General features: G+C 38.8%; 1 protein-coding gene across 1 annotated transcript in view; it reads right to left on the reverse strand.

Annotated features, from left to right (window-relative positions):
- Nucleotides 1–24,748, reverse strand: part of EPB41L4A (erythrocyte membrane protein band 4.1 like 4A) — a 113,846-nt gene that overhangs the window by 57,850 nt on the left and 31,248 nt on the right. Inside the window, exons 2-4 of the mRNA XM_054004267.1 lie at nucleotides 9,901–10,005; nucleotides 3,069–3,120; nucleotides 2,522–2,600 (exon numbers count right to left, since the gene is read on the reverse strand). Coding sequence (XP_053860242.1) covers nucleotides 2,522–2,600; nucleotides 3,069–3,120; nucleotides 9,901–10,005 — 236 coding nt within the window. The remainder of the gene's footprint in view (nucleotides 1–2,521; nucleotides 2,601–3,068; nucleotides 3,121–9,900; nucleotides 10,006–24,748) is intronic.

The raw sequence follows: 24,748 nt of genomic DNA on the forward strand, positions 1-24,748 counted from the left end.
ATGAGCCTCTGAATAAAGATAACAATTCAATGTCTTTCTGATTAATGATTTCCCCCAGAGTTTGTGCTATGACAGATGTTATGGTAGGAATGTCCATCCTCTAAAAAATGGTTAATGTTCTCTACTTTAGAGGAATGGCATTAGCATAGGAATTTCCTGGGAATATCTCTGGGCAACACAAAGCACAGACACTCAGTGTTTCCTCACTCTAAGCAATACCTCCGTCCTGTTTCTAGTTTATGCTTGCAATCCTACCTAGACAAATCTTCCCTGTATGAATTATGATAATGACCAAGATGATTTTACATCCTCTGTGGAGTACACATCATCATCTTTCCAACATGAAATGCATTTCTGTTGCACACCCATACTTCTGTTAGCATTTCTCCACCTCTACAAAGCAGAGCTTAGAAGAAAAGGATGCTAGAAATATATTATCCTTGGAGCAAGTACCTATATTTCTGTAGTCTCAAAATAAAGTACCAAAGGAACCTTCAAAATACACCTGCATCCTACACTGTTAATTGCTTAAATGACTCCTGTAAGGTGAACAATCTCAACCAGGCCTTTTGTCTATATCTATAGCTAAAACAGTCTCATCTTGTGTGCCTATGTTTGTCATGCACATATTAGAGTGCCTAATTGCAAGTTTTCTCTAGCAAACACATCCTGCAAACACCACAGTGTTAGCTTTTGCTAACAAGCCAGAGAGATTCTGCTGCAAAGCAATTACAAATTTGACAGATTTTCATTATTTGCAAAGAATAATGATGTAATGGCACAGATCATCAGAATCTAATAATGGAGTTAGCTCTCATGTCCATTAAAGTAATAAATACATGCTCCAAAGAAACACATTGATTAGCACAAAGCAGTTAACACATCACTGGAATTACACAGTTAGGCAAAACATTATTATTATAAAGGAAAAGAGGGTTTTTAATGCCTCCTAAGTGGAAGGACCTTTAAGAGTCCCTTCCAAACCATATTATTCTAAGGAGATGGTGGTATTATTATTATTATTATTACTACTACTACTACTACCACTACTACTACTACTACTACTACTACTACTACTACTGTTATTTTCCTGAACAAAAAAGAAAAAGCCTTCCTTCCAAGATTTAAGAGCCTGTGGGAACAAGCGCTCATAGATGTTGAAGGCTGTTGACTACTCAGTGTTTTTCACAGAAGACTGACAATAGCATCATATCACTTTTCTGGGCTGGCCTTCTGTACCACCCAAGGTGCCTGTTCTGCATGACCAAACACTGCCAGGTCATGACCAGAGGCTTCCTAATGATACTGCAACCTTTCTTAACTGGATTTGCTCACCTAATCAGCAGTGTAGATCACTGGCTGGCCTTATCACAGGGCAAAGGAAAAACTTGTGAAAATTTAGGCCCCTGGCTCCACCCTGCCTCTTGGGAGGCAATCACAACAGGTTCTGTGGCCAAAGTTCCCTTTCCCAAGGACACCTATCTTTCCCTGTGAGGAGGATTTAAAGCTCTTCTGGGAAAGTACAAGAAAATTGCACCAAATTTCCATAGTACAGGGGCATCCCATTGCTGCCAGCTTATGTTCTTTTACCTGCCAAGTCACAGCATTTTTTATTTTTACCAGGCCAGCCTGGGTGTTGTTACATTGGAGACTTCCATTCCTGTTGTGCCAGTTGGAAACAAAAGAATTTTCTCACTCTGGAATAAGAAAAATATTCTGCCTGTGCTGCAACCTTTGATTAAGGAAAATTAAAAACCTTGCATGCATTCGAATGAATCCTCATGTGTCACATTCTTAGGATATCAAAAGAAGTATTTGGCATTTGTTAATCCAAGCCAGCACAGTAATTTTGTCCGCCTACCTACCCAAATTCTCAGAGTTCCTTTTGAACCTAAAGTAATTGTCCAAGACATTTAATAAGTAAAATAGACAGAAAACCCCAAAACTGTGAGAGAGTTCAGATAACCGTGTGTGTGTCTGTGTGCAAGCACGTGCATGTGTTACTGTATGCATCATCATACCTTGCAGAGGACAAGCTTAGGTAAAAGAATCAGAGGCATGCAACTCTTCAATTTCCTTCACATATTTTTATTAAGTCCAAAAGAAATCCCCTTGAAAAACAGTTCTGGAATTTAAATTATGGCAAATAAAGAAGAAAATTTCCTGTATTTATATCTGATACCAAGTAAACTCTAAACTTGGTTATAGCATAGTATAAATGCAGTTGTAACAATGCATTACTGAAAATATGGGGGGGGGAAAAACCACTCTCAAAAATGCACATCAAGGTCCTTTGATTTTTGATGCACCAGAGAACATCTTTTCTTCCTGGGCTTCCTAACATTCATCACTATCAACCACTGTGAAGTTAATCAGAATTTTCTTTCTACACACCAGTGTTCAAGGAAAAACATTCAGATGTTCAAGAAAAAAACAAACCAGGCACCACAACAATATGCACCTGGTTGAAATAGATTGCCAGCCTGAGATCAACAAACTATACTTTTATTAAATACTGTACCTTGTTATTTCTTCCTTAAGTTTACATGGATCCTCTGCATAAAATTTAATGCCAAAATACAGAGTGTATGGTGGCCCAGCTGCAGGAAAAAAAAACTGGTGTAAAAGTGAGTTGTCATGAATTGCTAATTGGTATTAATTGTTACTAGGTGACTACAAAACAGCTACTAAGAAGCCTATTTTAACATTTTATGAAACTTTTAAATTTTCAGAAAAAATGTTGCATTCACACAGAAAATGGTTATGGTATGCTAAGCATGATAGAGGCATCACAGCTACTATAAAATTAATTATACAAATTAAGAATAATTAACACTTATTAGCCTAAAACAAAATTTAAGCACACAGCAGTCTTTGGACAATAATGACACTGTTAAATGATACCATGTTCAATGCATGTGTGAAATTTCGATACAGCAAAGAACTGCAATAACAAACTTGTTAAGAACTATAAATCTCTTGCGACTAGAATAGAGATATTGTGCAGACTGTGTAGATGGAACATTGTTACTTCATCTTTGTCGTCTAAGTTCAAATTAAATACATACTGTTTATCAATTCTTTATGTTCAGCGAGGGTCTTTGCAGGATCCAGCCAGTACTGCAAGACAGATAATTATGGAAATTAGTTACTTAACTTTGAAAATTAACACAGAACAATTGGTTATTCATATCCCTTACCCTTTTCTTCTCCTTCCCTCATACTGAGCTGACAGGAGGAACTGCACTCTCATCCCTGTAAGAGAGAGTGCTGCTGCTTGTGCTAGTAAAAATAAGTGTCAGCTGGCATGAGAAAATACGTTTTCCTGTGAGTGCCACAGGTCTTGAGATCAGCACAGGTGAGATTAAACAATTCAGTATGGTGGAGAAGAGACAAGAATCTCATCTGCCTTTTCATTTCTCCAGTGAGTACTTAACTCTGTGGCCATGGCACAAACCCATGCTCAAAATCACCGTGCAGCTATTTATTATTTCAAAGGCTGCCAAAATTTTCCTGAAGAATGCAAGACATGGGGGGAAGAGCAGGAGATTTCTAACATTGTGTTTGCAAGCCAAAGATGAATGGAATTTCATGGATAATGCAAAGGCATTTTTCAAGACAAAGACAGTAAAGATGAGAACATTTAGAGATCCAAGAACCCCAACACCAGGGCCCTGTGAGCCCACCTAGGCACACCTACACAGTAATGTGTGTTAGATACTTGTTAAATGCTTGTACAGGTGGATAAACAGTGCCAGCTATAGTTACACCACCAAGCTGATAGGCTGAAGTGCCAAGAGAAATGGAACAAAAGACCAGTGTCTCATTAATCCAGTGCACTAGCACAGCAGTTGCTGACAACAAACCCCGGAGTGGTGAATGCCAAGGCAGCTCCTTTGCCCTTTTCATCTCCTGGCAGCCCCTGTGACACTCCCCAGTGCTCTCCCACCTGCGCCCCCCCTAGCACAGGCTTGCAAACAGCTCACCACTGCTGCAGAGAGCTGGAGGACCCAGCACCTCCTCACTCAGCTGCAAGGGATCAACGCTGCCAATCTAAAAAAAGTATTTAACATTTACAGAAGAAGTGGGAAAAAAAATATAATCATTTTGTAATAGTCCTAACCAATGTAACTATCCAGTTACTAAAGGGACTAGTTTACTAATTGTTCTTTACAAACACATATAGTATTACTTTAATAATTTTTTATTTACTAGGACTGATTAAAGAGGTACAGTGGTATTAAAGAAAATAATTCCCTTTTGACTTTCAGGTAGAAATTACATTTAAAAAAAAAATGTTTTAAAGTACAGCATAAAGAATAAATGGACTCTTTTGTCCTTTGTACATTTACAAATCTGGCTCTCATACAAGCCAGGTATGTAAGCAGCTTGCATCCAAGCTCCATGCAGTATTTCATATTTAGCCCTTTTAAATGCCTGCAAGAACTTTACCACAAATCTGGAATCTTAAGTTTTTGCATCTGCAGAGGGTTAAACTTAGGTCAAATTCCATAAACCTGCTTGGAACAAAATATTAACTAGGTTGAAATGTTTGCTGTAGTTTCAATCAATGAAGTGTCTGGTGCAGAAAGCTCTATCAACTTCAAACTAAACGTTGGACTGTCTTAATTAGATTCTTTCAATTAAGGTGTTAGTTTTTGATCACATTTACAACAGGAAGAAACACAATTTTGAAGATAAAATGTGTCATTTTTCAATTATATTCTGAAATGATTGAGATTTTCCCACAACCTAAGACAACACTAGGAATTGGAATTGCTGTGTCAGATTTCTCCTGCAAATGTTCCCTGCAAAGAACCTCAATCCACTGAGTTCAGGATGTCCCTATTATATAAGAAATGCAAAAACTTTCAGGCAATTCCTACATACAAATATGTATTTAATGCTACTATCTTGGTTTTTAGAATCTAAAGTTATATAGATTATGTTTATTATTGTATCATCAGTGAACTGATCCTTCACTCTAAAAATTTATTTTTATTACCTGTAACTCACTTGACCATCAGCTTTGTGTCTGCTGTTTTAATCCAATAATATTCTTCTAAAACTTACTGTTTCTACTCAACACTATCAGCCTCCATTTTCTTTCCACTGGTTATGACATGTAATTTAACAATCACAAACAATTCTCTTTCCTCCTAGGTAATTTAGTATATCGTGTCTGGGGATGAGTGTAAAAATCCATAAAAAGAAAAAAAAATCCATTCAACAAAACAGAAGCTAATTACAATTTGACTTTTTTTTCTACAATCTTGAGGACAAAATATGCTCTACATTGTATGACATTAATTCTCTGTATTGCCATGGGTTACCTCCTACCTGCTGTGCTCTCAGGGTTGTGTGCTCAAACAGAGCTTCCTCCGAGCAGGGGAGAAAAACACATCTACATTGCAGGGTGGGGGCATGGTGCAATATGAATGAATATCATTATTTGTCCTTCTGTATTTGTATTTCTCCTCTCAGAGCCCTAAGAGGGTATCAGTATGTGGTACATTCTGATTATAATAGTTCAGATTAGCACTATCAGGTAAGAAAAGAATATTTACATTACAGCCTGCTGTACAATTTTTTGTATATAGCATGATTCTTTTGGCATTTCACAAAAGGGAACATCTTTGGGCTTCAAAAGGACCCTTCCCCTCATCAAATTCTGCTCAACTTTTCCTGACATATCATGTATTAATATTGCTATCTCTGCCTTTTGTGTACCTCAATAAAATACTGGCTTCTTCCAGACCAGTAACTAGCTTGGCTACCCTACACACCCCTGGCAAAGCCATAAAGGCAGTAGCAAAGGGACTGGGTGGAGAGCACCTAGAAGCTGCAGCACAGCAGGAAGCAGCAGTGAGAGTGGCAGGACAGCCCTCCCCACACCAGTTCATCCAGCCCCTGGAGAAGTACACCCATGGGCCACTGTTTTCCCCAAATCCTAAAGCAATGAGAGACTGTAGTGGAAAGAGTGTGGCCAGAAAGTCAAGGGAGGTGATCCTGCTCCTCTCCTTGGCCCTAGTGAGGCACATCTGGAAAACTTTGTCCAGTTCTGAGGTCCCTAATGCAAGAGAGACAAGGAGTGAATGGATAGGGTCCAGTGAAGAGTCACAGAGATGGTGAGGGTTTTGGAGCATGTCTTTTGTGAGGTGAGGTGGGATCTGAGCCTATTTAGTCTGGAGAAGAAAAGACTGATAGGGGATCTCACTAATGCAAATAAATATCTCCAAGGCAGGTGGCAGGAGGATGGTGCCAGGCTCCCTTCAGCGGTGTTTAGTGACAGGACGAGGAGCAATGGTCATAACTAAAACACAAGAAGTTCCACCTCAATACAAGGAAGAACTTCTTTCCATTGAGGGTGGCAGAGCACTGGAAGAGCTGCCCAGGGAGGGTGTGGAGTCTCTCCCTCTGGAGACATCCTAAAACCACCCGGGTGTGCTCCTGTGTCACCTGCTCCAGGTGACTCTGCTTTGTCAGGGCGTTGGACTGGGTGATCTTCAGAGGTCCCTTCCAACCTAATGATTCTGTGATTCTGCACAGTATCCTAAGCCACCCTCAGCTTCTGCTACACATATTCTGGCGATTGTGTCTTACCTAGAAAGAGCAGATGGGGCACAAAGTCTTGGGAGATGAGGCAGAAGACACAAATCCCCTCTCCTGGAAGACCCAGCTGACTATCCACATTGAGAACCATGAGGACAGCATCTGGTGTCAACTCACATTAATTTGGATGCCAGCACTCTCTGCAGTAACGCAAAAAGCTCAGGTGAAGGTTAGATGACGAAGCACAGTTAGGGATTCTGTGGCGCCCAAAGAAAATTGGTCTTTCTTTTAAAGAATTTGCACCACAAAAAAAGTACTCAAATACCACATGAGAAGAAGGACCATGTCGTTTGTCAACAGAGGCGATAAGAGATTAGGAAACACTACTGACAACACAGCATTAGCTGAACCTATCTGTTCACTGGGGTGTACTTTTAAATCATGGAATTTTTAATTCATTATTAAATGTTGTATTTTAACTAATTATTAGAAGATACATTTTGTTCCTTTGGAGACCTGTCTTAGTCAGAGCATTAAGTAGATATATGTAATGGTAGTCTGATATCAACTTGTAATCTTCCAGAGCTTGATTTTTCTATTTGAATACTCTCCTTTTACTGTGAAGAGTTTAGAGAAACCTGGAATGTCAGTAAATAAAATTTGTGTAATATGACCAAATTACCACCCTAGAGACAGGGTCATCCAATTTATGCTTTATGCTACTGTTTGTGCCCCTGCCAGTGCCACCCAGTTCTGTCAATCTGTTTGCTGCATCCAGCTGTTCTCACAGGCTAATTAGTTGGTTGGCTGGTCAGGAAGAGACCATTTTAATGCTACACATTCATATATACTGTGTAGCACAGTGAAACCTTGTTCACTCATTAAAGCCCAACTGGTAGGACTAAAATAATTCTTATACCACCCACATAAGAGGTAGCTCACCAACACAGCACTTAAAAGACCACCTGGAAATGCTTAGGCATGCAACAGTAATGGGGAAAATAACCAAACAATCCCTTTCAAACCCTTAATAAAAAAAAATGTTTCTTTTGTGATTGATTTGTGCTCTTTAAAATGCATTGTTTTGTCTATGCTGCTTTGTTCACCATTCAGTTAAATCTATGGTGTGACAAAAAAAACCTGACAGTACAAAAAATAAAACTTTCCCCACCACAAGCAATGTATTAATAGGTAGCTCAACCCCTAAACACTTTTCTCCCTCCAAGACTAACTCAGGACCATGGTTTTAAAACTAATTAGGAAGGTAACCTTTTTCCTCTTCCCTTAGGAAATCTACTGTGGTCCAAAAAAGATCCAATCCAAAACGCAGATCTAGGCTTCTTGCCAGCCATTACTGAACTAATTCCCACAACAGCCCAGAGAGTTTTAGCCACAGTCAGCATGCAACTAAATATATGTTTACAGCTAAAGCACAAGGTGTTGTTTGTTATGTGAAAACTTTCCATTATACTGCCCATTCTTAAGAGCTTACAAGAGTTCACTAAAAATAGCAAGCTAGCAGCATAAAACCACACATCATAAAACACATAAAACTACACACAGTAGCACTGTTAATGAACTTTTATAGCTCATTTATCAACTTTTCAGATGAGGGAGCATCAGCTTTTCGTTATCCTTACACAGACAAACAACATTAACAGGCCTTTTCACAATGGTTTGTTACAAAACAGCCCAGGTGCAAAGGCAGCAGCTCACACTTGGCAGTCCCTGTGGCAGCATCTCCATGGCTGGGCAGGAGCACTCCATAGCCCTGCACACAGCTGAGGTCCTGTATCCACATGACAAGGCCAGTGTTGGTGTAAGAGCCGGCGAATAACAGAAGTGGGATAAACATCTTCCTAATCCATGGGAAAATCAAGAATCACAGTGGCTTCCTGACATTGGGCTGGCCCGAGGATAAAGCCTGAAGCTAACATTAAATTTACACCACTGGAGCACCACATGAGAGAAAAAGTAGAACAAAAGGATGTGCCCTAAAATGTGCTTTTATGTGCCCCTTTCACAAAAGAGGTGCAATCCCTTTTTATACTCATATTTTCATATACACCACTAAATATATCCTGTGTATGCTTCTGGAAATATTCCCAGGAACAGCCATTTCTATTTTATTTGCAACCACAGCTAAAAGGAAGACATTTCTGAGAGCAAGAAATACCTACCTGCTGTTCATTCACACCTCAAATTTGTCAGGAAATCAAAACCACCATTTTTAACAGTCTACCTGTAGTTCACAGCTGAATCTGGCTTTCATCTTCACAGAATAAAATTATTAGAAGCTCATCAAGGAACTAAATTCATAAATTTCTGGACGATGGCACAGAAGTTAAAATACAGAGAGTGGGGCAGTCGTTAGCTCTCAATAGCAATCAGTAACCTGCTGAATACTGTTCTAAATTCAATCTTTACATGATCAACTTCTGGTTAACAGAAGAAATCGGCAAATATTTAGCCAATTCAATAAGTTATTACTATATATAGATGGAACAGGCTCTTGTGCAGCGCTATCATCACAAAACACTGGCTTCAAAACTGTAATGGCTTTTCGTAATTTAACCACAGGCCAGGCATTATTTACTTCATAATTTTAAGGTAGTATGAAGACTAGCCTGTGAATACAGGACTGGTTCCTCTTGCTGAGCACCCCCAGCTCCTCATGTCTGCCTGCAGCAATCCTGCACAAGCCTTTGGTGGGGCAGACAGCACTGCTCCAAAACACTGCCTGCTTTGGCTGAAACATCTCAGCCTGGCTGAAACATCTCCTTGTCTGTTTAGGATGGTAACGTCCCAGTGGAAAAAGCCTCAGATGTGGGGTGAGTCCCTGTCAAGGAGGCTCTAGAGAACATGGGCTCAGGGACACAGAAATGGTTCAGGCAGAGTGAAAATGGCATTGCCCAACACACCCTGAAATAGGTCTTCAGCCGATGTTGCAGCAAGTGAAGCAGGATGTGATGCACTCAGGGACACTGCTTCCCAGGCACTGCAGGGCCAAGAGAGGCTGAGCAGCACAGACCACCAGGCACTGGCTTCAGGGCACAGTATTAAAGAGGAAAAAATATCAATCCTACTTTCATATAATAACATTTTACTATTTGTACTTTCTTAATTTAGTTTTCAACAACATTTAACATTTGATTTCATTCCTATCTAAGATGTTAATGGCTATTCCAAGAATTTATTGGAAACAAACAAAATAAATTATTACTGGAAACATGAGCCAGGAAACAGTGAAAGCTAGGGGAAGTATGACAATCTAATGCTTTACAGGTAACACCACAACAGTGTGAATTTTATACATGGCAAATCCAATCTGCTGTGTCTTTTACTCACCGTTTGATGACTTCGGTCACAGTAACGCAGCCCAAAGTAATCTATTTCCACCAGGTTTAAGTGACGAAATACGTAGCCCAGGACAACCGACCCTTTCGTTGACTTCTGTGGGAAAGAATTTACAGAGCCTATTCACAAAGATGCTCTGCCTTTGTCAGCTATGTGCAGTGGCATTCATGCATTCAATTAGCTTTGGCTAAAAAAAAAAAAAAAATAGGCAGTTCCCATTGCCTTTAACAAAAATTTCAACAGTACAGATGAAAATATTTTGCATGTTTAAAAAATAATTCTGTAAAATACTATTAGGAAGCTGGCAAGGTAGTAGTAACACAATACTAAAAGAAAAACAAACAAACAAAACCCCCACAGTTCTGGTGAACACAGCATTTTTCAAATCCAACTCACCCTTCCGGTACAGACCTGTCACTCAAACTCTGACAATAGAGATCAGGAGGCAAAACTGCCCTTAAGACCTAAATTATACATCATTAACTTCTTTGTTACTTATCTTTGTAAAGAAGGTTAAGTTTTATTTGTTTTCTTGTAAAATATTTTTGATAGTAGAAGGGGGAACAGTCCAATACACTGAATTGAAATAATCCCACTGTTTTCTTGAATAGCATTTCCTTAAGTGTCTACGACATTATTTGCAAACAATGCTGGGGACAATATGATCTGTGAAAAGCTCACTTCCACCTGAATGCCTCGTATTTGTTGGTTTGCCTGGCAGCCAACAAGAAAAACATGAGGAGGATGGAGAATAATTACACAGAATGATCCCCTATCAGAATCAGTTAGAGTCTTTGATGATTACAGTCCTAAATTCCACAAGCAAATATGGACATAACTCATAATTAGGCCTTGCTTAGCTGCTTCATATTTTATAAACTACTAGACTGTAGTAAAATCACCACAGAGAAAAGGAAAAGAAGGTGAAAGCTGTGAGATATTGTTTGTGCAATTTCGCTTTCTAACCTATGAACAGATCATTTCAAAATTAAAATGGCAAACAATACTGATTAAAAAATTCTTTAATTTAGTTCTACTGGTGAAGTATCAATCACATCACAATGGTGAAGGTCTGGGTTTTTTTTTCTTTCCCCAGCACATGCATTTAGTCAGGATTCATATCTAATCCCACGAGCAGGGACAATACAACAATTTCAGGTGGCCACTCACAGACTAAGCAAGCTATCACAAGGTAAATATCTGGAAATTGCATATCCATTCTATTCACCAGATTTACTATATATTTGTTTAAAGCAGGAGATGTATTTGAAAGGTTCTCTTTGTCTGAATCCATCAGACTGGTTGCTTACATCAAGCAACTGCAATTACATATTCCCTCAGTGTGTACACAGTGAGCCTTAATGATCAGCCACAAAACAGAGAGCAATCTGGGGGGAAATATGATTAAGGTAAGCAGAAATTCACTACATCTCAATTTATCAAGTTGGATAAAGCAGAGCAATACAATGATTTTATCATCAGTTTCATCAACAAGAAGCTGAAGTCAGGTTGTGAGAACAAGGCAAGATGAGCTGTAGAGTGACTATCAGGAGCACTGCAGAAAAATGTTGCAACAAAACGAAACGCACCTTAAAAAACACTAAAAATAGAGGTTTGATTACTAGCATAGGGACTTGAGACTGAAGTAGTAATTGTCCTTGCTCATTTTATTTTTAAATTAGTTGTAATTCAAAAGAAGCAGAGAAGACGTCCCACTAAAAGGGACATTGTTATCTCATAATTAATGTCCTGGACTCCAATTGGCATGTTCTATGATTCTGTGTCATATAAGACAAATTACCTTCAGCATTGTTAACTATTTCCATCATCATTTAAACAGTACAACAATGTCTTGGAAACCTAGGGCTGGACAGACATCTTTAGAAACAGACACAAGAAAGTTGAAAATAAACAAGCAGCTCTGACTCCAAATGACCCATGCAGATAAATGATGGCAACACTGCCAGCTGGGCACTAAACCTTCAGAGAACATTTTAGACTAAAGGATCTCCAACATCAGCCATTCAGAGTCAATGGTTTTTGACACAGTTAACCACAGTGAGGCCAGTAAACCCTTGCAGAAGGTATAAAAAGGGATGCCTGCACCATAGCTCACAGGACACATTGAGTGGTGCCCACCCAAGCCTTGCTCAGCTTCTGTGACTGTGTGCAGTTCAAATCTGTTTTCTTTCAATGAGCTTGCCACTCCTTGTCTGACCAGTACCATTATTCACAGTATCAGTTGGTTTTATTAACAGCACTGAGAAACAGTGATTGAGCCACCAAGATGAAGCTATCAATTTCAATAATGTAAGTATTATTTTACTTACAATAATAGTACACAATCCTGGGAGTAATCAAAGAAGCTTAAGTCTTACAGGAGTTCAACTTACATGACTCTGCACCAGTTTAGAATGCAACTACCCTTCTTGGCTGGAAGTCTTCTACTTCATTCAGCTGAGGTCTGCACAAGAAGTTTTTGGGACAGCTTTCCTTCCATGGACCCTAAAGCTGGTGTGTTATCCCCAAGAAAGATGCATATATCAGACCTGGTTTGGTTAAAATTAAAGCCTCCTTTCTTTCCTTTCAGAGATAAAAGGCTTTTAAACTGCTTTTTACTTATACTGCTAGGCAGATAGAAAACATAAATGCCTGTTAAATTATTCTCTTTTGATGCAGCCCACTTAACACTTCAATAATTGCAGGTCCTGCAGAAACAGGTGGTCTGGCTGGGAGGAAAGGTTGAGCAAACCTATCCAGCTCACAATGCTGGGGGATCTCCATCCCTACAGCAGCAAGGTGCTCAGGGCTTTGGTTACTCTCAGCCAAAACAGGCTGCATGTTGTAGTCTCCACAGCCCTCTCTGCCAATCCCTTTCACATCTTTCAGCAAAGCCTGCTGAACACAAAGAAGTACTTTGCAAGGGAACAGCCAGGATGTGAGCCAGGACTTATCCTCACACCCTTCAAACCCCACCTTCCTTAACCTCATATTTTCCCAGCACTGGGGATCACTGTCCACATAAAACACTGACCCTTGGTGAAACCACTGCAGACTCATTTTCAGTTAAGTTCTCATTTTTAGCCACATGATTTCAGGATTTCATGCAAGTAATTTTCATCTTCAAGTCAAGTCCAGAAAGAAGTTTTGCTGATGAATCTCTTAGTAACTACTTCTCAGTCCTGAAACACATTTTTACCGCATTTGCTCAAAGTTTTACAAACTAAGAGAAGCCATCTTATTTTCCCTGATAAAATTACAGCAAAATTCAGCAAAGCTAGAAACCAAAACTATCAAAGACATTAACAGGATTACATTCACATCATATGGCATTGCAAAAATTACATATTCTGCCTTGCATTAAGCTCAGACTTGCAAAAGGTTTGCATTTTTAGGGGTAAACCCAAGTACATTTGAAAATGCCATCAACAATGCTTTCAAGAGAGAACAAAGAATTATTTCAATGAGTCATAACATCTTGCTTTACATGTTAGCACTGTGCCTTCGTAAACCAGAAAGGCAGGTTTATACTGGCTATAGAAAATGACAGCCAGAACATGCAAGAGAAGGCTGATTTAAGTGTAGTTTTCTTAATCAAATTGAAATTATTCTTTTAAAAGCAGTACATAGAGTTCTGTGTTTTAACATATTCATATTACTCTATATTTAGACACCAGAAATTCTTATCTTTCACATAGCTCACTGCTTTTTAGCTCCAGTGAGGTTTTTCTTGTTGGGTAGTTTTTAATTTTCTCTCTTGTGTTGTACAGAGCAGAGGAGGCCACATCAGAACTATTACTGACATTAACTGAATTTAAAGACAAGATCTCTGCCCCAGTAGGATGCTAGACCCTCTATTGAAGGAAAAGTGGTATAGGTAGTGAAGCCTCTTGTTATTGTCTCTTTTAGATCAAGAAGACATCATGATGCTTTTCTCCTGAAAATAATTCAGTCCACACACTCTACCTCTTACAACCCAAAAAAAGCTAAGGAAGATGCAGAATTCATTAGCCTTTGCTCAGAAGAAGGGTTTAGAACTTAGGTTGAACATAACCTTTGCTTTTTGAGATACCCATCAGAGAGATTCCCCCGATGCAGCATGCTTGGAGACCAAATTGCAGTATTTGCCCTAGGTAATGGTTACTAAGGAGAGAATAAAATTATGCGCAAAGGCAGCACACAATCATGCATGAGAGTGAGCAGACATAGAGCAGAAATAGGTGTTTCCAAACAGCATTTTCTCACTTTTCTTTTTGGCCTATTCTTCCTCCTTACCTCAAGCTCAGAAAAGACTAGACACCACTGCAATTTTTCATCACCTTCCCCTCACAAAAGCAGCAAGGCATGAAGCTCAGAAATCAGAGTCCTTGGTTTTTAACAATGAAGACTAAGGACTACTTTTCCCCAAGGCAGTGTGCCACCCAGGCCTCAATTTGCATACCACATGTTCAAGCAGAGAAAAGTCTTTAAATTAAAAATGCTAAACATTTACAAATATTCACCCAGACAAAACAGCTTAACCTTAATTTCCAGAATGCATGTCCAAACAGAGAAGAATTTACACTGGTGTTATTTTATACATGCGAGGCATTTCCCAGCAGAATCATATAACAGAAGTAAATACTTTGAGGAACTGAAAGTTTAACAAATACAAATGAAACATCACAGGCTGCTCTAAGTATACATCATTAAAATGAACCATCCAAAATGTACTAATCCATCCCTGCCTCTCTGCTTCTATTTCACTGGCAGCAGACATGTCAACATGTTTTCAGAGGTTTTTGTGTGAGAGCTCCATGGATTTATGGGCACAGGCACAGACCTCCGTGTCACTACTCCCAAGAACTTGACACAGTGTCTGACCTGCCTGGATGTAACATGACACAGAATTCTAGCTGCTGTATATTAAGATACCTGTAAATCAGTTTAGCTTTCACTAGTGGTCAATCCATTGCATTCCAGTCAGAAAATGCAATTCTAGAGAAAATATCTGAAGATGCACCATATTTTTCTGGTTTTGCAATTATTGTATCTGTCACAAATTCATCTGCTCAGGGGCAACCTCCTTGAAAGAGGGACACATTCCTTGGAGTGTGGGCTCCAGCCAGTTAAACATCTCCCCTTGTAACTACTGGCTGGAGTGCACTTTGAGGCACTGTCACAGATAGATGTAAAGTAATTCACTTGACTCTGAAATGCAAAAGAAAATAAGTTAAAGAAATTATGCTTTTAAAATGTTTGGCTTATGGGAAATTACTTCAGTTCAGTGGGGTCCTTTTTGGGGAGAAGATGTAAGGAAGTATATTTATATTTACATGGTATAGCAATGTAATTTGGACATGCACACACGTTAAGGAGGAATCAAAGCCCAGTGAAGACAACAAAGGGCAAGTAGAGCAAGCACATAAGTAATGGGAAGAAAAATAAATTTTGGAAACATAATTAAATACTTACTAGAGCTTTAAAATTGATCTCTCCTCTGCATTGAATATTTTACAAAATAGCAGCAACTGGTTCTGAATTCTAGCCATATAAATTTTATTTTAAAATCTATTCACTAATCTATCCCCTAATATTAACATTATCCAGTTCATTAGCATTTACATTCACTGTATGACAGATGAGTTAAGCTACCAACAATAATGCATTTCAAGTTTTCACAGAAAAGAGCTTTTCTGAAGAACTGAATACTAACAAGCATTTCCATCATTCTCATGTACTTTGAATAAATCTGCACCTAAGAAAGGAATTTTGACAATACTAACAAAAATTTAAAAATACAGAATACAACCACTCATTCAGAATGGTGAAGATGTAGGTTGGTATTGTTTTTCTACTTTTTGAAACTGATCTTCACTCACAGCTGTGTGACCTGGTGCACCTTCTCATAAGGAGAGGGCCCTTTACTCTGGGAGGTGAGCAGCTCCATGGTAGGGCACTTGGTGGAAGAGTTACCCTGGCAGAGAAAGGATGCTGTACTTACTTTTGGCATATTCATTCTAAATAAAGTAAGCATCCCCTGTTTTCTAGGTGATTTTCATGACATGGTTTCTGCAATTCTTTTTGCAGTCACTGAAGTCTTTCTTGAAACCTTAAAACCTTGAAACCTTGTTAATTTGTTGGAATTTTAAAAGTCTATTTTTTTGCTGCTGCTTATTTTGGCATTCTTGGTTTGTGTTTTGTTCCCTTTTTAGTTATTCTGCCTTATTTCTTTTTTCTTCTATTTGTTGTGTTTCATTACGGCAATATTTCTCACGTTAGTTCTATCAACTTACATACAAAATATCAATTTAGGAATAAATACATAGGTATAATCTTTTTTGTATCAGTCATCTAGTCTTATTATATTTGGTTCTATTCCTCCTATTTGTAATTTTGTGATTTCTGCCTTTGTGTCAAAGGGAGGCACTTGTGGTACTAAAGCATCAATTCTAACACACTCTATCTTTTCCTATGGTCATCCACTTAAATACCTCTTTTAAATTTGGTGTTGCATGCATTTTCATGGAGCATATTAAACTGATTATGCATAGCAGTTTTAGGGCACAGGGACTTAAAATTTAAATAAGTCACTTGCTTTGCTTAACTGCTTTAAGTGCGAGACTGACAAGGGAGAGTGTCAGTAAAGAATTGGACTCTAAAAGGCTTTCAGAAAGAGAAATGTTAAAAATTAAAGACTAGACACTCACTCTGTCAAACTGCTCAGGGATTTTACAATCACTTCAGCTGTTAAAGAAGTAATGAAGTTATATTCTCATAAGAAGCTGGCTATAAATATTAGCTGGCAGAATTGTTAGAAGGTTTTCTGTGTTAGGTTGTTCGGGAAGCTTTTAGAAGCAAGAAGAATGGGAAGGAGAAAAGGTCAGTGAACATCTTGCCAATCCTTTTTTTTTTCTGCCATTTTTTCATTCCGAATGAATAGCTGTACTGTCAGAGCTGAGCATACCTGCAGAAGTTTGTTTGTACAGAGCTCCACTAGACTGAGCAAAAAACAAACCCCTTCTCATGTTCTCTCTCCCTCAGCAAAGGCCAAATTTGGTGCCCCGCTTATCACTTGCTCTCAACCTTGTTAACCTCTTTGCCTTCAAGTTGCTTCTTCTTTTCTAAAGATAATTCTTTCTGCCACTCTGACTTTTACCTGTGTCATCCCCCTGTTTTTCTTCCCCCTTCTTTAGTCTCCATTTCTCAAAGTCTCATCAGTGTTCTGGTCATGAAGTCAGCAACTTATGATGGTAATTCCCAAGTAGATTCTCAATTTATTTTTTAACCCTTTCTTTCTAAATCCCCATGTTCAAGAGTAAGAGCTATAACATATAGAACACAGAGACTTAAATCTTCATCTTCAAGTCAATTCACATCTTAGAAACTTCTATCAAGCTCAGTTAATTTTTTTTTAATGATTTCTTATATTTTCCTTCTTCAAGAGCAATGGTGCTAGCATGATTTTGTTTAGTATCTGACTCTGTTAATTGAACTCTCTAATTATCAATCAAGAGATATTACAAGAGAAAAAGTTACAAGAAAAATAGTGGAACCTTCTCAGATGTAAAACTAACAGAAAGGACAAAGAGAAGGTATATTTCTTGATTGGACAGAGCCATCTTTTCTCCCTAGCTCTGGCACAGGTGACTGAGGGAAGAAAGAGAGGGGGAAATGCAAAACAAAAATAGAACCTCTCTCTACTCAGAAAGCCTTTCAAAGCACACATATCTTTGGAACTTTACTCTTCCACCATAACCCAAGGGAGTCCTGCCCCACTACAGAGCCGCTCACATCCCAAAAAGCTTTTCCCAAACATTTAATGATTTTTAGTATTTAAAAGTTTTATTTCCCATTTGATGAAGTTCAAATTCTCATTCTCATTCTCATTCTCAACTAACTTGACACCACCAAGTTAGTTACTTCTGCAGTGGTGATAGACAGAAGTCAAAGGAATACATATATTATCCTGAAAAATGTACAAACGATTTCTGTACATCTTTGATAATTTGATTGCCATGCTTCCCAGAAAACTGATTCATTATACTGAAAACTTAATTCTTAATTTCTCATTATAAACATCTGGAATTTCATATTAAAAAAAAAATTGAAGATTGACATTTTTTAAAAAGTCTTCATTTTTTGTTCAATGGACATTTCCCATTGGAGCAATGGAGGATACACTGCAAGTATTTTGTTCTAAAAATAGTTTTCCAGATATTCTCATTAATAAATGCCACATACACACACACACACACACAAAAAAAAAAAAAAAAAAAAAAAACCTGTTTGCACCAGGACAAGAATAAGTTACCCATTAGCAGACCATAATGGCTGATAATGGGGAACTCTATATACCTGCATTCTCTCCTTCCCCTTCTAGAATTTCTGGCTGTCCTGAAGAGATGCTATCCAGTGCCACACACTGCATGGGCTCATATTACCATTTTACTGGTGTTGGGCTGCATTCAACTTTAACATGCTTGACTGAAAAAAAAAAAAAAAAACCAACATAAAAGCCCGTGCATGGGAAAGGAAGAACGCTCACGGAGCCGCGGCAGCAGAGGGGGATGAAAAGGACCTAGGTATCCATAACAGCTCCCAGCTCTTGTCACCCTCTGCTAGTGCTCCCTGGCCCCTCACATCCACACTCACAGCCAGAGTGCCTCATTCAGCTGTCAATCAATTCCCGAATCATTAAGCTGTCAATCAGTCCCCAAATCGCTGCATATTCTAGCCTTGCATATTCAGAATTCAAGCCAGCCTTTTTTTTTTTTTTTTTTTTTTTTTTTGTAGAACAATACCCCTGCACATAAACAGAAAACGCAAGTGTTAAGTTAAAATAGCAACTCACATAATTTAAATTTAAAGTATCGACAGAACCTGCCAACCATTAATTCATTCTTTTGTGTGAATGTGGCAGTGTCCCCCCCAGTTGTTTCCCCTCCCCCTGCAACTCACACAGGACTATCACTGTCTCCTCCCTGGCATCATTGTTCATCCCTGGCTGCCAGTGCTGCGCTCCTTAATTAGATCTACCCATGGTGCAACCCAGGGGGGGATTGTGTGCTTTCCTGAACCACTTCCCAGTTCCTTGCCCTTTCCCACATGATGCCTCATTCCACAGAGCACTAACAGCACCCTCCATTATCACACCCCCTTGTCACAGACACTTCTGCTGCGCCCAGGCAGACATCCTCACTGGTTCCTGCGGATTGCACTGAATCCTCCCTCCCCTACTCTGACCCACCTCCAATCTGTTTCTTCACTCTCCCCTGCCGTCTTTGCCCTTGTGAATCAAGACAGGAAATTTATCCACAGTGTCTTATTGTGGGACAGGTACCACAGAGACACATTTGATGGTTCCAAATGCAAGAAAATTGTTCTCAGGAACACCGGGACCTGATAGGACCAGTGTGAGACAGTATCCTAACAGGACTACACTGATAAAGTCTGAGGAAATATCTCCTGAGAGAGAGATTCCAGTATCTTAAATGGGCTTATTTTAGGCATATCTTTTTAAAAAATGGAGAAAAACACATCTGTGGTGTGGTGACCATGCTGACAGCAACTGTAGTCTCTTTGCTCCAAGAGTCTCTCAGACAAAAGTTATCTGGTTTTCTTTTCCTTGGAAATAGGTAAACTAATTTGAACAAAACTTTGTGAAATAATTCATTGCAGAGTTTGAAAACTGGTGAGTAGAAAACCTACAAAGAGAACAACCAATTCTAGTAGGGCTAACAACCCTCTCCCTTGCACCTTCCCTTACGGAAAGTCCCACATGCTTCTCACATTGAATTTACAGCTATTTCCTCAGAGATTTCATTAAAAGTCAATATTACTCGGAACAAGGTCTTGGGCAAGGAACTGTAGTGATAACACAGTTCTATCTCCCTATGAAAAAGTAATGCACAAAATATTCTGTGTGGTTTCAAGGGAAACTATGGCATATTTTAGTGAGATTTTCGTTCCCTGTGACCTCCATTCTTTTTCCCTTTTAGCAATTAAACCTCTCAAGTAGTGACTTGATGTTAATCACAGTCATTCAGGCAAGGACACTACTTTCTCACTGCTTAGTTTTCATTGGATCCCTAAAGTGGGTAGTACATTTTGAAGTGCCTTTGTAGGATATTGGAACTGCACAAACCAGAGAACACAATCTGCATGTTCACATAGTCATCAATAAAATTACTACAATGTCTTTATTTTTAAGAGATGTTTAACTTACCAAGGTTGTTGGGGAAAGATGTTTTTAACATGAGGCTACAAACAAATAAACTGCTATACCTTGACTTAAAACCTATTCCTGCAGAAAGTTTTTATTCTTTGATAAGGAACATTCAAGAAACTAAGCATTTTATACATGGTGTAATATGATATGTATGATATATACTTATATATATGAGAGTTATATTTTTATACATGGTGGCAGTCTACCTATGTAAGTTAGCAAGAATATTCCATATAATGAAAAAAAAAAAAAAGAATAAGCCACTCACCTTAATTAGCATCTCTACAATACATCTCCATGAAGGAGAATATAAAGCGATTATATACATGTGCAAATCTGGATAAATTTATTTACTGCCAGCTGATAGGCAGATCAGTGATAAGCATAGTATAAAGATCTATACACAAACATGGCACATGTAATTTTGCAGAACCAAATCCTTCTTTCTTTACATTTAGTACAAAACCAACAAATATGTCTGTACATTATCAAAAGTTGCAGACATGTAAGCAGTTAACCTCTTAATGCTCATAGTCTCAGTGTTGTGACTCCACTGAAAAAAGGCATCCTTGCAGCATCTCCATTATCAGACTCAAGAGGTTAGTTAATGAAATGCCCCAGGCATACCAGCCTTTCCTATCTGCTATGCTCTATGAGTCCACTTACACATCTCAAGCAAGTAGGAAAACAGTTTTTAAAACAGCTCGCTGACTATGGACATGAAATCACAAACATATTTCACACTAGGGAAAAAAAAAGGAGTCGATTATTACCAGAAGACAACAAAAATCTGATTAAATTTTTCACTGGTGATGTGAAAATAACTCATTCAGATTTAGATAAATGTGAAATTTATTACTGAGTTTTAAGGCAAAGAATTTTAGATTAATGTTAGAAATGAGATTTTAAGCCTTTAGCCTAAAATTTGCTCATAGTGGAGCTGTGCTCACAGTGCCTTCTTTGGACCCAAACAGCACACAGGTCCCAGCTACCTTCCAATAATCAGAGTAAAAAACTGATGACTGCAATAAAAGGAAAATAAACTATGAAACTGAAGGCTGATACTAAAACATCTTGTGTTTAAATCCCAGGCTTGCAGGCAAGCCAGTGGTGTATTGTTGGGAGTCTCCAGCAGAGAATCTCCAGTTCTGTTACAGCTGCACCCTGCCAGAGAACTGGATGAACCTTAAACAATCAAGTTTTAAAGGAATTATTTTAAATACGGCATATGCTGTACACAATTCTTTCACTGCAGGCAAGTCATGACATGTTATGCAGACTAGGCCATTACATTTCAAATAGATCACTACTTTCATTTTTAACTTTCTCAAAATGTACTTGGTTACATCAAAATCTCTAAGACAAAATTACCCATCTCTGATCTGTGTTGAATACAAGACTTTTGGCAGCAGTACTTTTGTTTAGAGTAAATTTAGCTTACTGAATGATTTGGACAAAATATTATTCAGATTGAAATCCGAAAGTTAAAAAAAAAAAAAAAAAAACCAAAAAAAACGCCACAGCCCACACCAACCTTTTGCTTAAAGACAGGAGGTTCACATCCTTTAGTTTTGATCTGATTGCTTGAAGATAAAATAGTGTGGCTTGCTTAGAGTAAAACCAGCAGCATATTCAGCAGAACTTAATAAAGTAATAGCCCCTAGGCTTCCCGTGGCATTTTAGTTAAGAGGCATCATTTCTGTAATTTTTTAAGGTCTACCACTTCATGTAGACCTCAACCATGCCCATACTTATCCCTTTGTCAATGGGCTGCTAAATGAGATATACCAAACTAGAGCTTCTTGAAGTTCTGCTGCAAAGTCAGTGACACTCATTTTCCAGAATTAATTGTGACTAAGCAGTCTTCCTTGCAAAATAAAAGGGTTTAGCTTTTGCATCCTGTTTTTTTCTGGTGATATGAACTCCTGCTCACAAAACTTCTCTGCTGACAATAACCACATCAGGACTGTTACATGAGACAACATCCAAAACCACATTAGAATATGTATCTCTTTTATGTACATTTTACAATACGTATGTAAGATGATTGTTAAATCACTGTATTTAAGTGGAAGAGGTTGTGTTATTATTTAGGGCATCTACCAAAATACTGATGCTTCCCAGCCAAGTTGATTTGAAACTTTATCCCAGGTAGCTAATAAAAGGAAGACAGACACTAAAACTGCAAGATTGTCTCTTTCCACTGAAAGGTGCAGTTCTGTATGAGTCAAAGTAGGTTTCAGTAAATCTTTTCCACCATAAAAATCTAAACCTAACAGGTGTTGGTCCATTATCCACCATGTTAAAGATTCATCCCAGCACTATTTCTCCCAGGCTCCACTCCTCAGCCACAAGGTTGTACTACAATTTCCCAGCCATGACTAAGGACCAAGGCTTTCATTTATTTGCCCTATTAGCTCTAGCTGAAATACCCACATAACAAATGTTCTCAAGGACAGTCTCATCCAACTTCCCAGTTGTTAACAAATCCAGCAGCTTTCACCAAGATGCCAAAGAGGCTTGACATCCCCATCCCCCTGCTGAACAGGGGGTGGATGCCAGCCTACACAGCTGCTCCTGGGAGCATAACTCATCTGGTTTCAATGAAAATGAACCAGGATAGCACAGATCTCTTAGGTAAACTTCACAAATGTAATGGATTTTGACTTGCCATAGCCTGCTGACATCTCAGTCAGAAACCTGCTGGGAATTGTAAGCAGGTATCCAATCAGTATGAAAATTAACAAGTCCCCCCGGTTGCAGGAGTAGCACTGGAGTAGTGATCAGTTATCCCAGACACAGCACAAAGATAAAGGGCATTTGATATATCCAGTTATGCAAAACATATGAGATTTTAACTGCAAATTGGCCATCTCCCAGACAGAGTTATGCTGTTAAAATACACAACTTATATCTAGATTGGGCCTGGGAGGACTACAACACTATGCCAGTGATGTACATGGCATTCATCCATTTAAATAAAGAGGAGTAATGCCAGTGGCTTTGACATTTCCAAGGCCCAGCCTGGATCTGCTGCCATGCAACATGCCACCAAAGTCAGTGACTGAAGTCATTCATGGATGAGTAGACAACACTACTCTAGTATCTTCCCTGTATTCTAATATACATTTTAACAAATAGCAAAACCACAGAACAGGCAATAAACCCTCACTGAAAGAAGGATGATCAAAAGATTATCCAGGCTACCTAAGAAAATATGGAAAACACTCAAGTTGGATGCTGAAGGTTTGCCTGGTCCTATGCACCCTTACTTCCTCCCAGAGTGAAGTAGTTCTCACTTCTTTACATTCAAACTGTTCACTCCTTTACAGTTGTCTGACAGGTTCTATAAACTCAGCTATTACCTAGCTGTCACTCCCTGCCGCAAGAGCAAAAACTTCGCCTGGGAACACTGAGAAGGAAAGTGATACTGACTCCATTAGAGAATCATAGAAAAGTCGAAGTTGGAAAAGACCTTTAAGATCATTGAGACCAACCACTGACCCCGCACTGCCAAATCCATAACACTAAACCATGTCCTTAAGTGCCATGTGTCCACATCTTTTAGTACTTCCAAGGTGATGGCTTAACCACATCCCGAGGCAGCCTGTTCCTCTGTTTGACAACCCCTCCATACAGAAATTTTCCCTATTATCCAATTAAAACTCCCCAGCACTACTTGAGGCCATTTCTTCTTGTCCTATCACTTGTTCACAGGACAAGCAACCAGTACTCTCCTTACGGATGGTTGTGGTTGTAGAGCAATAAGGTCTTTCCTGAGCCTCCTTTACCCCAGACTAAACCCCTCACATCAGACTTGTGTTCCGAACCCTTTCCCAGCTCCCAGAGAAGTTTCTCTTCTCTGGTCATGCTCCAGCACCTCACTGACTTTCTTGTTGTGAGGGACTCAAAGCTGAACACAGGATTTGAATATTATCATAGTCTGAAATATGCTGCTGATGTTTCCTCAAGAAAGGCAGTTGATGGATTTGAGGATGTAACATTTTGACACAGAATCAGAACAGTATGAAAATCAAGTGCAGGCAATTGAAAGCAAGTGAAATAAGAGAAACCATCATCCTCACTTGCACAGTCAGATTGAGAATGGTCCATGAAGGTTGCCAAGAAACACATTTTTCTCAATTCAGAGTTGTTGATTGAAGCAAAAATAACATTACTGTTTTGCTAGTTGAGGGGAACCCATCTGTTATCCCATTCAGAGCTGCAATAACCCAAACAATGCTGGAACTCCCATCTTGGGTAGGGGGACAGTTACCACTTAGGCCAAATTATTTGGCTAATAATTTTTGGAGAGGAGAAGGGTAGTTTCTCATTACTGTAGCTCTGAGGTAATGCTTCATATATGTCCCCTAAATCACTCTACTTTAGTCCATAATTACAGGTCTAAATCTTGGTTCAAATAAAGCCCTAGCAACTAGCAAGAACAAACTCATTGCGTGTTTTTACAGAAACTAGATTACACCTAGCACTAAATGTAAGAAGGCAAAAGTATGCTAATTTTCAAGAACTGAGATGTTTGCAAATTTGTATTGACTTTGTTTTGCCCACAAGCATTTTTAGTACTATTAAAATTCTTACTGTTCTGATAGGAAAGTCTTCTCTGTACTT

This window comes from Vidua macroura, chromosome Z (genome assembly GCF_024509145.1).
Source record: "Vidua macroura isolate BioBank_ID:100142 chromosome Z, ASM2450914v1, whole genome shotgun sequence".
Classification (NCBI taxonomy): Eukaryota; Metazoa; Chordata; class Aves; order Passeriformes; family Viduidae; genus Vidua; species Vidua macroura.